Here is a 13,789-nt window from a genome sequence, read left to right as displayed (position 1 = left end):
GGCTGGCCGCAGTGGCTCACGCCTGTAATCCCTGCACTTTGGGAGGCCGTGGTGGGCAGATCACGAGATCAAGATATCAAGACTATCCTGGCCAACACGGTGAAACCCCATCTCTACTAAAAATACAAAAAAATTAGCCAGGCATGGTGGCACCGGCCTGTGGTCCCAGCTACTCGGGAGGCTGAGGCGGAAGAACTGCTTGAACCCAGGAGGCAGAGGTTGCAGTGAGTCAAGATTGCGCCACTACACTCCAGCCTGGTGACAGAGCAAGACTCCATCTCAAAAAAAAAAAAAAAAAAAAAAGAGTTTGCAACTTAGTGGGCAAAATACCGTAACTGTTATATGTTCTGAATACAAATACACCACTGTGGAAAGGCCAGAATGGTAGCACAGAGGTTAGAGGAAGGGCTGGAATTTCAGGGAGCTTCTGCCTGACACTTTTTCTGGGACACAGATAAAGTTATCTGCCAAGTGTTTTTAGGGGTGGAGGGGTATTAGGCAGTATGTAGAAAGGGAAAAATGTTCAAAACAGCTGCCCAGATAAAACAACAGCAAATTGTATACAAGATTTGTATGTCCTGGGCACTATAAAAAGTGCTTTTATACATATTTCCTCTTTGATTTTCAAAACAATCCTATTATTTTCATTTTACCAAGAAGAAAACCTAAGACTTCAAGATTAAAAACTGCGAAACTGGAAACTTTTTCATAGTAGCAACAATTGACATAATTGTATCATTTTCTTCTGCCTGTCTTTTAGACTATGAATAGCAAGTAATCCAGCATCCTGGGTTTACAGGGTTAGGGATGGTACATCAGAAGGACGAGGGAAGTGAGGAGTTAAAGGAATGGGGAAATTGGAAAGAAAATGATTCAAACAGTCGATCATTGGAATGATGGCTCTGGGAAACAAAGGTAAGGGAGACTTGGGGGGAGAAAATGAAGGAATCAAGGAATTTTAGAATATTGACCAGTAGAAAGAAAATTATTAGTAAAACACAAAGTAGAATAGGATTTTTAAAATATCATTGATGAAAGCATTTAAAGTGATGAATGGCCCATAGCACTGAGGTCACATATCTAGTAAATGCTGTTTAAACAAACTCAGATCTGTTTCCAGTTTCAATGTTACTACTCCACAGGTAGGTCTATATGTTACGAACTTTTACCCATCAATATTTCGACTTAAAACAAATTATGAAATTCCCTGCCTATTTAAAAAAGCATGCATATCAATTTAGCCTTTCCTTAAGTACTTTATCATTATTATCAACATACTGAAATATAAGTGCTTTTCTGGATGGATATTCTTCATCTCTTCCTTTGAGGCAGCTTTAAATTTTTCACTGTAGTCAGTATACCTCTACTACTTCTGATTTGCTAGAACATGAAACATAAATGTTTCCAATAAAAACTGGGTGACAAAACCAAAAAGCTTAACCAAAATACTTATATCATCTAAGGATGATTTTCATTTCTTTTTGTGGATTAAAGACTGGAGTCATGGCAGGGTTTTTATACTTTGGAATAGATGAGATAACCCAAAATTACTCAACAACTTGGCTAACTGGGGTTCTACATACGACTGTCTTGCCAATTAACACTGAAATTTACTATCACATAAAACACTATATTAAAAAGTTTTTCTTAATATGAAGTGTTACTCATTCTTTTTCAGCAGATTTGTAGAACACTCACAAGCACTTCTAATGATCATCATTACCTCTTTTTTGGCTTCTTTTTTGGGATCATAATCACTATCATTCCCATCCATTGGATGCGGTTCTTCTACATCATCATCACTGAAACAAAAATTAGTATACTTAATTCCCTCCTTTTTTTAAAAAAAAAATTTTTTTTGAGACAGCGTTTCACTCTTGTTGCCCAGGCTGGAGTGCAACAGCGCAATTTGGGTTCTAGCAATTCTCTCACCTCAGCCTCCAAAGTAGCTGGGATTACAGGCACCCGCCACCACGCCCAGCTAATCTTTGTTTTTTTTTTTTTTTTTTTTTTTTAGTAGAGACAGGGTTTCACCATGTTGGCCAGGCTGGTCTTGAACTCCTGGCCTCAAGTGATCCACCCGCTTCAGCATCCCAAAGCACTGGGATAACAGTCATGAGCCATAGTGCCCGACCAACTCCCTTCTTTTTATTGTATTCTAGTGTTCTTATCAAACTGTAATACATCTTAGTAATTTTACTAAATATTATTTAACAGAATAACAGTTGTACTTGGGAAGATGAGCTTTTAATTCACTTTTCTGCAGTATTCAGAAACACTTATCTCATGGGGTATACAGTATCATTTTAGCAAACACTTCCAGGTCAAAAACAGAGACCCAATGAGAAAGGGATTTAAAAAGAAGTATCACTTGGGAAATGGGAACACATACGATTTAATACTTAAATTTCAGTTCTCCAATCGAAGAATGAAGACAGACAAAAATGAAACAAAATAATTTTATACTATCAAAAGATTTAGCCTCAATAATAAGGATCACAGTTACTCAGGTAATTAATTATCAAAAGAGCTTCTTTCACAGAATATATACTTTTTTTTGAGATGGAATCTTGCAGTGTTGCCTGGGTGAGACTACAATGGTGCAATCTCAGCTCACTGCAACCTCTGCCTCCTGGGTTCACACGATTGTCCTTCCTCAGCCTCCCAAGTAGCTGGGATTACAGGTGCAAACCACTACACCTAGCTAATTTTTTGTGCTTTTTTTTTTTTTTTTGAGACAGAGTTTCGCTCGTTACCCAGGCTGGAGTGCAATGGCGCGATCTCGGCTCACCGCAACCTCCGCCTCCTGGGTTTAGGCAATTCTCCTGCCTCAGCCTCCTGAGTAGCTGAGATTACAGGCATGTGCCACCATGCCCAGCTAATTTTTTTTGTATTTTTAGTAGAGATGGGGTTTCACCATGTTGACCAGGATGGTCTCGATCTCTTGACCTTGTGATCCACCCGCCTCGGCCTCCGAAAGTGCTGGGATTACAGGCTTGAGCCACCGCGCCCGGCCATTTATCGTGCTTTTAATAGAGACAGGATTTCACTATGTTGGCCAGACTTGGCCAGCTCCTGACCTCGTGATCTGCCTGCCTCAGCTTCCCAAGTGCTGGGATTATAGGCGTGAGCCACCACACCCCAGCCAGAATATATTCTTTAATACATTCTAAATATGTGTATTGAATATATCAATACTAAAAGGAAGCACCTGTGATTAAAATTAAAAGAGGTAAAAGAGCTCTTCATATTAAAACTTTAACCACTTGGCTCTTCTTGTCAGAACAGAAACATGAATGTAAGAATATGAAATATTTACAGTGTGTTATGATAACTTTTCAGCCTTAGGAAATGTAAGCAATCAAATGTAGTGCCCCTAACAATGTAACTATATAAAGGTAACCAACATACCTGTCACCCTGATTATGTCTATTGGCTAGTTTACGAGCCTGGCGATCCATCAAACTTGTCCGAGAGCGAGTTTTTTTCCAGGAATAGTAATATTTTACAAGGCTTGCAATTGTCTTATCTGGAAGCTTAAAAAAAAATCATGTTAATATCAGCAAGTTTAACTTAAAAACAAAATGAATATTTTTAATGATATTCTTTATTAATAAAGGCATAAATAAAAAATATTTCATGGGTACCTTTTATGAATTATAGAGCTAAAAAGTACTGTTACAGTCAGTATTTCATATCAGTTTCACTGACATTTCTAAATGAATAGTCATTCCTATTTGTTCAGGGACAGGAGCAAAAAAGGTCAAACTAACTTGGTGAGAATGTCCCCAGAAGTCCCCAGCACAGCCATGTCAGTATTCAATATATGCTTTCCTTAAAGAGCTATTCAATTACTTTTTTCTCCTGTGTAAACTGGACTTTTTTTTTTTTTAGATATAATTCACATAAAATAAACTTCACTATTTTAAGTGTATATAACTTAGTGGTTTTGATGAATTCACTAACTTGTACAATCACCACCTCTATCTAATTCCAGAACATTTTCATATTCTCAAAAAGAAATCCTGTACCTGTTAGCAGTCATTCCCTATTCTCCCCCTCCACCAGTTCCTAGCAACCATTAACCTACTTTCTGTCTCTATGGATTTGCCTACTCTGGACGTTTCACATAAAGGGAATCATATACAGCCGGGCATGGAGGCACATGCCTATAATTCCAGCACTTTGGGAGGCCGAGGCAGGTGGATCACTAGGTCAAGAGATCAAGACCATCCTGATCAACATGGTGAAACCCCGTCTCTACCAAAAATGCAAAAATTAGCTGGGCATGGTGGGGTCACTTGCAGTCCTAGCTACTTGGGAGGCTGAGGCAGGAGAACTGCTTGAACCCAGGAGGTGGAGGTTGCAGTGAGCAGACATCGTGCACTTCAGCCTGGGTAACAAGAGTGAAATTCCGTCTCAAAAAAAAAAAAAAAAAGGGAATCATATAATATATGACCTTTTGTGTCTTGCTTCTTTCATTTAGCAAGATGTTATAAAGAAAAGCTATTCTTTTGTTTTTTTTTTTTCAGACACAGTCTTATTCTGTCACCAGGCTGGAATGCAGTGGCGCCATCTCGGCTCACTGCAAACTCCAACTCCCTGGTTCAAGCAATTCTGCCTCAACCTCCTGAGTTACTGGGATTACAGGCACACACCACCACACCCAGCTAATTTGTGTATTTTTAGTGAGATGGGGTTTCACCATGTTGGCCAGGATAGTCTCCATCTCCTGACTGCATGATCCGCCCGCCTTGGCCTCCCAAAGTTATGGGATTACAGGCTGAGCCACTGTGCCCAGCCAAAGCTATTCAGTTCTTAACAATGAAGGTTTTTGAATCATTTTCTTTTAAATCCAGGTCTTAAAATGGTAAATAATGCAAAGAGGCTTTGGCTATCAAATAGTCTCTGATTTTTTATTTTATTTATTTATTTATTTATTTTGAGACAGAGTCTCACTCTGTCGCCAGGCTGGAGTGCAGTGGCACAATCTCGGCTCACTGCAACCTCTGCCTCCTGGGTTCAAGCAATTCTCCTGCCTCAGCCTCCTGAGTAGCTGGGATTACAGGCGCACGCCACCATGCCCAGCTAATTTTTGTATTTTTAGCAGAGACAGGGTTTCACCATGTTGGCCAGGATGGTCTCCATCTCTTGACCTTGTGATCCACCCACCTTAGCCTCCCAAAGTGCTGGGATTACAGGCTTGAGCCACTGTGCCTGGCCTAAAGTCTCTGATTATTAAAATGACTAATAATCATGTCACAGTGACAAACAAGGATGTAACTTCCCCACCAAAAATGTTCTTTCATTATGGAAGACACCTACATATGTTTGCAAACTTTATCTAATTTTCATCTACTTAGGTTAAAATAGTTTAATGCAGCAACTTCTCAGATTTATATTATTTTGACCCAATACTAAAAATGTAGGAACTAGAAATACAGAGTAGTTTCTGTCCTTAAAAAAAAAAAAAAAAAAAAGAAGAAAAGAAAAAACCATCTGGACAATACTGAAATAATACGAAATTTTTAAAAAGGGTCTTTCATATCCAAAAATATATAAATCGGAAAAAATCCTCATGTAAACAGCAAAACATTTAAAAATAAAGTTGAAATTATTTTTTTTCTGGAATAATAAACATATGTAATAACTATTACATGTATATTACATGTTATTTAAGTCAAAATGAAAAGTAATTTACTATAATGCAGTAGCACATAACTGTTATGTAAGAGTGGTTGCAGTAAATAGGATTGTATACAAATATACCTATTTCCAAATAGTTTTAAAAATAAAATTGAAGAACTTTATTTATTTATTTATTTTGAGACAGAGTTTCGCTCTTGTTGCCCAGGCTGGAGTGCAATGGCGCATTTTCAGCTCACCGCAACCTACGCCTCCTGGGTTCAAGCAATTCTCCTGTCTCAGCCTCCCAAGTAGCTGGGATTACAGGCATGTGCCACCACGTCTGGCTAATTTTTTTTGTATTTTTAGTAGAGACGGGGTTTCACCATGTTGGCCAAGATGGTCTCGATCTCTTGACCTCGTGATCTGCCCACCTCGACCTCCCAAAGTGCTGGGATTACAGGCATGAGCCACTGTGCCCAGCCAAACGTTTTTCTATTTAATAATTAGGAAGGGTTCAATACTAACTTAAGATATCGTTCACATATGAACCACAATAAGATTAAAATTACCATACCATTTGCTGAATCCTGTGAAAGCTCTTTCCATGAAAACTAAAGGCTTGTTCAAATAGGACTTTATCTTCCACTGTCCACTCATCCGGAAAGGGAGTGAAATTAGGGAGATCAGCAAGGGACTTCTCAATGTTATGTTTATGCCAGAACAACATGCCAAGTGCCTTTGAAGAGAAATCATTCCCCTTTGGTTTTAATGGATTTATGTTCCATCACACTTAAGAAAGTTAAACACAAATCAGATTAAAATCTTAAGCCTATGACTTCAACTAAAGATAGACTCACAGTTTGGGACTTTAAATCAGGGGCGCCCAGGTAGCAGACCTCATTTATTTATTTCTTTTAAATCAGGGCCTCAGAACAGTGAATGTTCTTACATACCATATTTGCTGCAGAATCTAGGAAAAACAGTGAGCTGAGGACAGTGACTACAAAGCAGACTTGTAGGTTCATACCAAGAGTTTAACCCACATTTTAAAATTTGTCAATAATATGTAGGAAAAAAATATGCTAACAGGAATATGTCCAGTAAATCCATACTTGAATGAAATGATCAGTTATGCCATAAAGCCAGAAATGCTCAGTTGGGGCTTAGAAGAGAGATATTTAAGTTTTAATCTTTTACAAGTATATCACAAACTAACCATGTCCAAGAAGTAAAAGAACCTCCAATGCAACTTTTTTTTTTTACCACATTTAAGTTATTATCAGAACATATAAATAGATTTATTAGGAGGCATATAAATAACTGCAATGACTTGATTACCAAGTCATAACAAAGACTGAAATGGACAATTTCCAAAATTTCCGTAACTTTCCCTTCTATTTTAAGTAGTAGGCCTTTCTCTTTATTATAGGGTATTAAGCATCATTTAGGGGATAAACTTGTATTTTCTAAGAAGAGATATAGCAACTTTTAAAATAGTGAGTTTGATCATTTCTATACTTTGATAACATCCTTTAAAATACACAGGAAAATGAACATACATAGTCATATTTTAAAGGATTAACTTTCTCAAATATTAAGCAGAAAGGCAAGGCTTAAAAACAAAATATGCAATCAAAGTCTTCAAAACCCACAAAAAAGTTAATTACATTTAGATAAGATACAGATAAAATAAACATCTCAATTGCACAAAAATATTCCTTTACCATGTAACTGAACTATAAAGTTAGCTCTTGATAACCCAGATTGCAGATAATTTACCTTTCTTACTTATCTTAAAACAACTCTACCTATTTTACTATTAATTCTGATAGGTTGAAATACTTACTTGAAATCAGATGTAAGATCTCTTTCATTTCATTATTCCATATTTTTCATTCCCTCATTACTAGGGATAATGAACCATGTATTTGTCTCTCTCTATATAGTATATTATACAATATATAATACAGTATATAACATAATATATATTATATAAACACATTATAGTATATTTAATATAACTCATCTCCATGACTATATGTTACATTTACTAAATTCAATGACATTACTATATTTTGTATTCAGAAAAAGATTAATCTGTGTGTAGCCAATAGATCTAATTATAGTGTAAAATATTAAGATAATTTCTTGATTTTGTTACAATTTTTATTTGAAGAGACTTAACTCTCTACATAGAGACAGATATATCAAATATAGATACATCCTTTTAAAGTTATCTAACAAAAAGAGCCTTTCATGATTTCATTCAAAATTTAAGTCTTAAATATTCCGTTAAAGTTTAACTTTTAGATCCTGTAGAACAAAAGTCAAAAGAGAATTATCTGTATCATTAAAATTTTTTATAAATAAAAGATTTGTTTTAAAGTTATGCCTATGTACATTTACTCCAAAATACACCAACATCTTAACTTTTCATTTTGGTAAGCATTTGCCAGAGGAATACTAAAGGCTTCCAGAAGCTTTCAGAACTCAAAGTAGAGTAAGAAACAGGTGTATTCAGAGAAATATTTAAGCCCTTGAGATAAATAATGTTTATCGCAAACTCCTGCCGGGCGTGGTGGCTCACGCCTATAATCCCAGCACTTTGGAAGGCTGAGGCGAGAGAATCACGAGGTCAAGGGATGGAGACCATCCTGGCCAACATGGTGAAACCCTGTCTCTACCAAAAATACAAAAATTAGCTGGGCGTGGTGGCGTACACCTGTAGTCCCAGCTACTCGGTACTCGGGAGGCTGAGGCAGGAGAATTGCTTGAACCCAGGAGGTGGGGTTGCAGTAAGCTGAGATGGAGCCACCGCACTCCAGCCTGGCGCCTAGCGACAGAACAAGACTGTCTCAGAAAAAAAAAAAAAAAAAAAAAAAAAAGCAAACTCCTTATTATTGAAAGGTCACACTTTGCTAGGACTTTTGTGGTATTTATAAAATAGCTGTTCAAGCTTACACACTCTGTTAGGACAGAAACGATCATGAGCTACTCTGGATTTGGTAAATATTGAGACAAGGCTTCCTATTGAAGTGTTCCTCTACATACCTGCTCCACATTGTAGCCATGCTTCTCCTTTGCAATTGCAATGTATTCATCCACTGTAATGAAATAACGTTATATAATTAATTATTCTCATTTACTTCCTTTACCTAGGTCTACTTTTGTTCTTAACAAGCAAAATAAAATAACTTAGATTCCAGAGTAAAAAAATAGCCAAAGGCACCTCCCATGAAATATTACAAAAAAAAAAAGACTTATAATAGCAAGATTAGATGCTCACCTGGTTTAAAATTTTATTTAGTATAACTTACCTCTATGACTGTACATTATACTTACTAAATTCAGACATTACTATATTTTTGCATGCAGAAAAAGACCAATCTGTGGGTAGCCAATAGAGCTAATTATTGTATAAAATATTAAGGTAACTTTTCTGTTCCAATCTTTATTTGAAGAGACTTAGCTGTTTTAAGACCCTTTCACATATTTAGAGTTGTTCCAAAGCCTTTACCATTCCATTTTTTAATGATGTATAAATGACGGTTTATCTGGCCATGTGTGGTGGCTCACACCTGTAATCCCAGAACTTTGGGAGGCCAAGTGCATGAATCATGAGGTCAGGAGTTTAAGACCAGCCTGGCCAACAGGGCAAAACCCTGTCTCTACTAAAAAATATAAAAAATTAGCTGGGCACGGTGGCAGGTGCCTATAATCCTAGCTACTCAGGACACTGAAGCAGGATAATCACTTGAACCTAAGAGGCAGAGGATGCAGTAAGCCGAGTTTGTGCCACTGCACTCCAGCCTGGGAGACAGAGCAAGAGCAAGACTCTGTATCAAAAAAAAAAAAAAAAAGGATAGTTCATCTATAGTTTCGCCAGCTACACATAATAATGACACATTTAAGTATGCTTCAGTATGCCTAAATTTTCTTCAGTTCTTTCTGCTTGTTATACAAAGCGTGTTTTCATTTATCTTCCACATGTAATTAAGCCAACAGAGTTATTTAGATAAGCAGTTTCAATGATGATAAACTGGCTGTAATTTCAATGGCTCACTGCTGAGAAGTATGCCACATTCACTAGAACTCAGTTTTATGTGAACTCCATATAATCACTCTTCCTTGATTCTAATTAATTTTTATATGTGTGTGTATAAATTAATTTTTTATAAATATTTTTGAGAAGGAGTGGTTAAGAATCCTGATCCTGGAACAGCTAGTTTCCCTGGGTTTAATTATCAGCTTATTGCTAGCTTTTTGAGTTTGACCAAGTAACTTGACCTTTTGGACCTTTGTTTCCTTACTCTAAATTGCTGTTAAAAACAGTATCTCCCTCCAACAATTAAATAAATTAATAAAAAAGAACAGCACCTGGTAGATTTTAAGAATTGTTAAGTATTTGCTGCAATTATTGGTCAGTACAGTCTAATATATGAATATGCTATTATAACTATTAATAGCCAATTGAATTAGCAGTTAGAATAAAAATTTTAAATGTATGCTATCAAAGCTCCCCCCAAAGGGTAAGCTTTTTGTGTACAAAATCCAAATCTTATGTTGTGTTTAGATCCCAAAGCACTTAAATACATGACAGGTCTAAATATATGCTGAACAATATCAACAGTATCAACTGACCTGTGGTTCCCAACCCTGGCTATTCATTACAGTCAGTGTGGGAGCTTTTAAAAAGTTAGACTCCACCCTTGAAGTCTCTGACTTAATTGGTCTGAGAAAGACACTAGACATAGTACTTAGAAAATAAAAATAAAAAACTCCCCAAGTGATTCCAAAGCACAGCAAGGGTTGAAAACCATCGCCCTAGACCTTCATACAGACCAGGCGTCCCCAAACTTTTTACACAGGGGGCCAGTTCACTGTCCCTTAGACCACTGGAGGGCTGCCACATACTGTGCTCCTCTCACTGACCACCAATAAAAGAGGTGCCCCTTCCTGAAGTGCGGTGGGGGGGGCGGATAAATGGCCTCAGGGGGCCGCACGCGGCCCGCAGGCTGTAGTTTGGGAACGCCTGATATAGACATTCCACATCAACACTACACTACCAGGACATGCTGGCTAAATTTTGTTTTCCACTTTGCTACGAAATGAACTATTGCACTAAACAGAATTAAATCAGCAAAATTCAATAATACCCTGATACTCAGTTTGTAAATGAAAACCTTTGTCTGTAATGAGGATTGAACCTGGGAAACCAATAGTCTCTTTCAGGTTCTCATTAAACAGTCCTAGGCCATATGAGTAATTTCATGCTTTCTGTTAGGAATGCTTCAAGGGCACACAATTTCTAGATTACCAGCTAGACCTTTTACTGGTGTTCTATAGCTCTTAAATAGAAAGATTTATTAACTATGCAGAAACATACTTAGCTTTCAATTTTTAGCTCTCTTATTGCATCAATAAGCATGATTTGACTTAATACACATGAAAGGATATCATTAATTTTCATGGGACGAAATAAATCATAGACATCTTTAAGATGTTAGTAAATATTCTAAAAAGACAAGCTTATCTTATAGCTGCTAGAATTAACTGTTGAGTGTCATCATTGTTGTTGTAGTTGTTATTTAATAAACTCAATGATAACTGAATGGAGGGGCGGGGATCTTAGTGTTGTTACCTGCACGTTTCCTATATCTGATGTGCCGCAAAGGATCAGGTCCGCTACATCACATTGAAGTCTAAAGCCACACCATGATTCAAGAAGTGCATGGTCAATGATCCAGAAGGTCTCCGTCCAGAAATGGAGAGCACAAAGATGACCTGATGGCTGCTGAAGTCAGTTCTTTCCCCTTTCCTCTTTAAAATGGTAATGATAGTGGGCTCTTTGAAGTTTGAAGGCATGTCTTTACAGCTCCATATACTGAGGAAAAGCCTGTGCAGATGTCTACATAGTAACTCCCTCCCCTGCTTGAGGATTTAAGCAGCAATGCCATCAGATCCTAGGTCTTTTCATTCTTCATGGGCCTGACACAAATTGGAATGATCAACCCACTATCTTTCAAAAGGAAAAACATTCTAATATAACAACCTCCATTAAAAAAAAACAAAAAAAAATAAAAGACAAAACTGTTTCTTATGAGAATCCAAAAAAACCCAAAAACAAATATAAGTCACATTTTGAATTGGCTGATAAACCCCTGCTGACAGTAACATTCAATTTCAGAAAACTTACATTTGGCATCTGGGATACTGTGATATGGAGACCATACAAGCATCCCTCCATTGTCTTTATCTGTGTACTTTGTAGCACCTGGGAAAAAAATTAATTACTTTGAATACGATAGATTTTATTTATATTGAAAATAAGTATAAAAAAGTAAGCTTTATTTCTGTTTTAGTACAGTACATGCTAAGGAGGACAAAGAAAATACAGGAAAACAGAGAAGGAAGACAGATTTACATTACATATATTAAGTATCTTGTTTACAAAAATTAAGGAAATTTTGCAAATGCTGGTTTATCCCTTTTAAACTAAAAAAGACTTTCTTCAGTACATTACATAGCTCTACTTGACCGAGGGTAATAAATCTGATTTAACTTTCCATACATTACTTAGGGATCATTATTAAAAATTCAAGACTTTTAAACAAGAGAGAATGCCTCAGGTACTGTTTTGCTCCATATCTAAATGGGCCAAAATAGCTGTAATTGTTAAACACTTATGTCTGCTTTTTCTTTTTTTTTTTTTTTGGAGATGGAGTCTCACTCTTGTCACTCAGGCTAGAATGAAGTGGCACAATCTCAGCTCACCCCAACTTCCACCTCCTAAGTTCAAGCGATTCTCCTTCCTCAGCCTTCGGAGTATCTGGGACTATAGACGCCTGCCACCACATCCGGCTAATTTTTGTATTCTTAGTAGAGACGGGGTTTCACTATATTGACAAGGCTGATCTTGAACTCCTGACCTTGTGATCTGCCCACCTTGGCTTCCCAAAGTGCTGGGATTACAGGCATGAGCCACCTCCCCCAGCCTTCTGCCTGCTTTTTATTTAATTGTATTTCTTGCTAAGAGTCTGCCAGCTATTCACTTTTAAACTTAAGTTCCTTTATTACATTTTATATTTATAAACTATATGCTCTATATTAGAAGTCAAGATAAAAACATAAAAAAAGGCTGGGTGCAGTGGCTCAAGCCTGTAATCCCAGCACTTTGGAAGGCCGAGGTGGGCAGATCACATGAGGTCAGGAGTTCAAGACCAGCCTAGCCAACATGGTGAAACCTTGTCTCTATTAAAAATACAAAAATTAGGCCGGGCGCGGTAGCTCAAGCCTGTAATCCCAGCACTTTGGGAGGCCGAGGCGGGTGGATCACGAGGTCGAGAGATCGAGACCATCCTGGTCAACATGGTGAAACCCTGTCTCTACTAAAAATATAAAAAACTAGCTGGGCATGGTGGCGCGTGCCTGTAATCCCAGCTACTCAGGAGGCTGAGGCAGGAGAACTGCCTGAGCCCAGGAGGCGGAGGTTGCGGTGAGCCGAGATCGTGCCATTGCACTCCAGCCTGGGCAACAAGAGCGAAACTCCGTCTCAAAAAAAAAAAAAAAAATACAAAAATTAGCCAGGCGTGGTAGCACACGCCTGTAATCCCAGCTACTCGGGGGGCTGAGGCAAGAGAATCACTTGAATCCAGGAGGTGGAGGTTGCAGTGAGCTAAGATCATGCAGCTGCACTTCAGCCTGGGTGACAGTCAGACTCCATCTAAAAACAGAAAGTCAAGATTAAAAAGTTAATGCAATTTCTTGTTAATACAATCTGAAAGCTTACCTCTAATCTAGAAGCACATTTTCTAATTTCTTTCTTTCTTTTTAAAAATGTGAAGTCTTGCTATGTTGCCCAGGCTGGTTTCAAGCTCCTGGCCTCAAGCGATCCTCCTGTCTCAGCCTCCTAAGTAGTTGAGATCAGAGCTGCATGCCACCACACCCAGCCTCTAATTTATTTCTAATATTTTATAATCTAGAAAGTCAGAAAAATCAACTCCTATTAAAACCTCATATAAATTGCCCGGGTGTGGTGGCTCATGCCTGTAATCCAAGCACTTTGGAGGCCAAGGCAGGTGGTTCACCTGAGGTCAGGAGTTCAAGACCAGCCTGACCAACATGGTGAAACCCTGTCTTTAAAAAACAAACAAACAAAACT

The 13,789-nt window shown here is 37.7% G+C and overlaps 1 protein-coding gene across 5 annotated transcripts in view; it reads right to left on the bottom strand.

Annotated features, from left to right (window-relative positions):
* Positions 1 to 13,789, bottom strand: part of RCOR3 (REST corepressor 3) — a 62,247-nt gene that overhangs the window by 38,495 nt on the left and 9,963 nt on the right. For 3 of the 5 annotated variants that reach the window (XM_039463457.2, XM_039463452.2, XM_039463453.2), the window contains exons 3-7: positions 11,825 to 11,902; positions 8,680 to 8,732; positions 6,203 to 6,364; positions 3,412 to 3,536; positions 1,724 to 1,802 (exon numbers count right to left, since the gene is read on the bottom strand). In XM_039463457.2, the coding sequence (XP_039319391.1) occupies positions 1,724 to 1,802; positions 3,412 to 3,536; positions 6,203 to 6,364; positions 8,680 to 8,732; positions 11,825 to 11,902 (497 nt within the window). Of the gene's footprint in view, positions 1 to 1,723; positions 1,803 to 3,411; positions 3,537 to 6,202; positions 6,365 to 8,679; positions 8,733 to 11,269; positions 11,610 to 11,824; positions 11,905 to 13,789 lie in introns of those variants that run through there. The other 2 variants (XM_074385144.1, XM_074385143.1) reach the window with 2 other exon arrangements.

This window comes from Saimiri boliviensis, chromosome 14 (genome assembly GCF_048565385.1).
Source record: "Saimiri boliviensis isolate mSaiBol1 chromosome 14, mSaiBol1.pri, whole genome shotgun sequence".
NCBI lineage: Eukaryota > Metazoa > Chordata > Mammalia > Primates > Cebidae > Saimiri > Saimiri boliviensis.
Note: the sequence above shows the minus strand (reverse complement) of the source record. Positions and strands in the feature narration are given on the sequence as shown.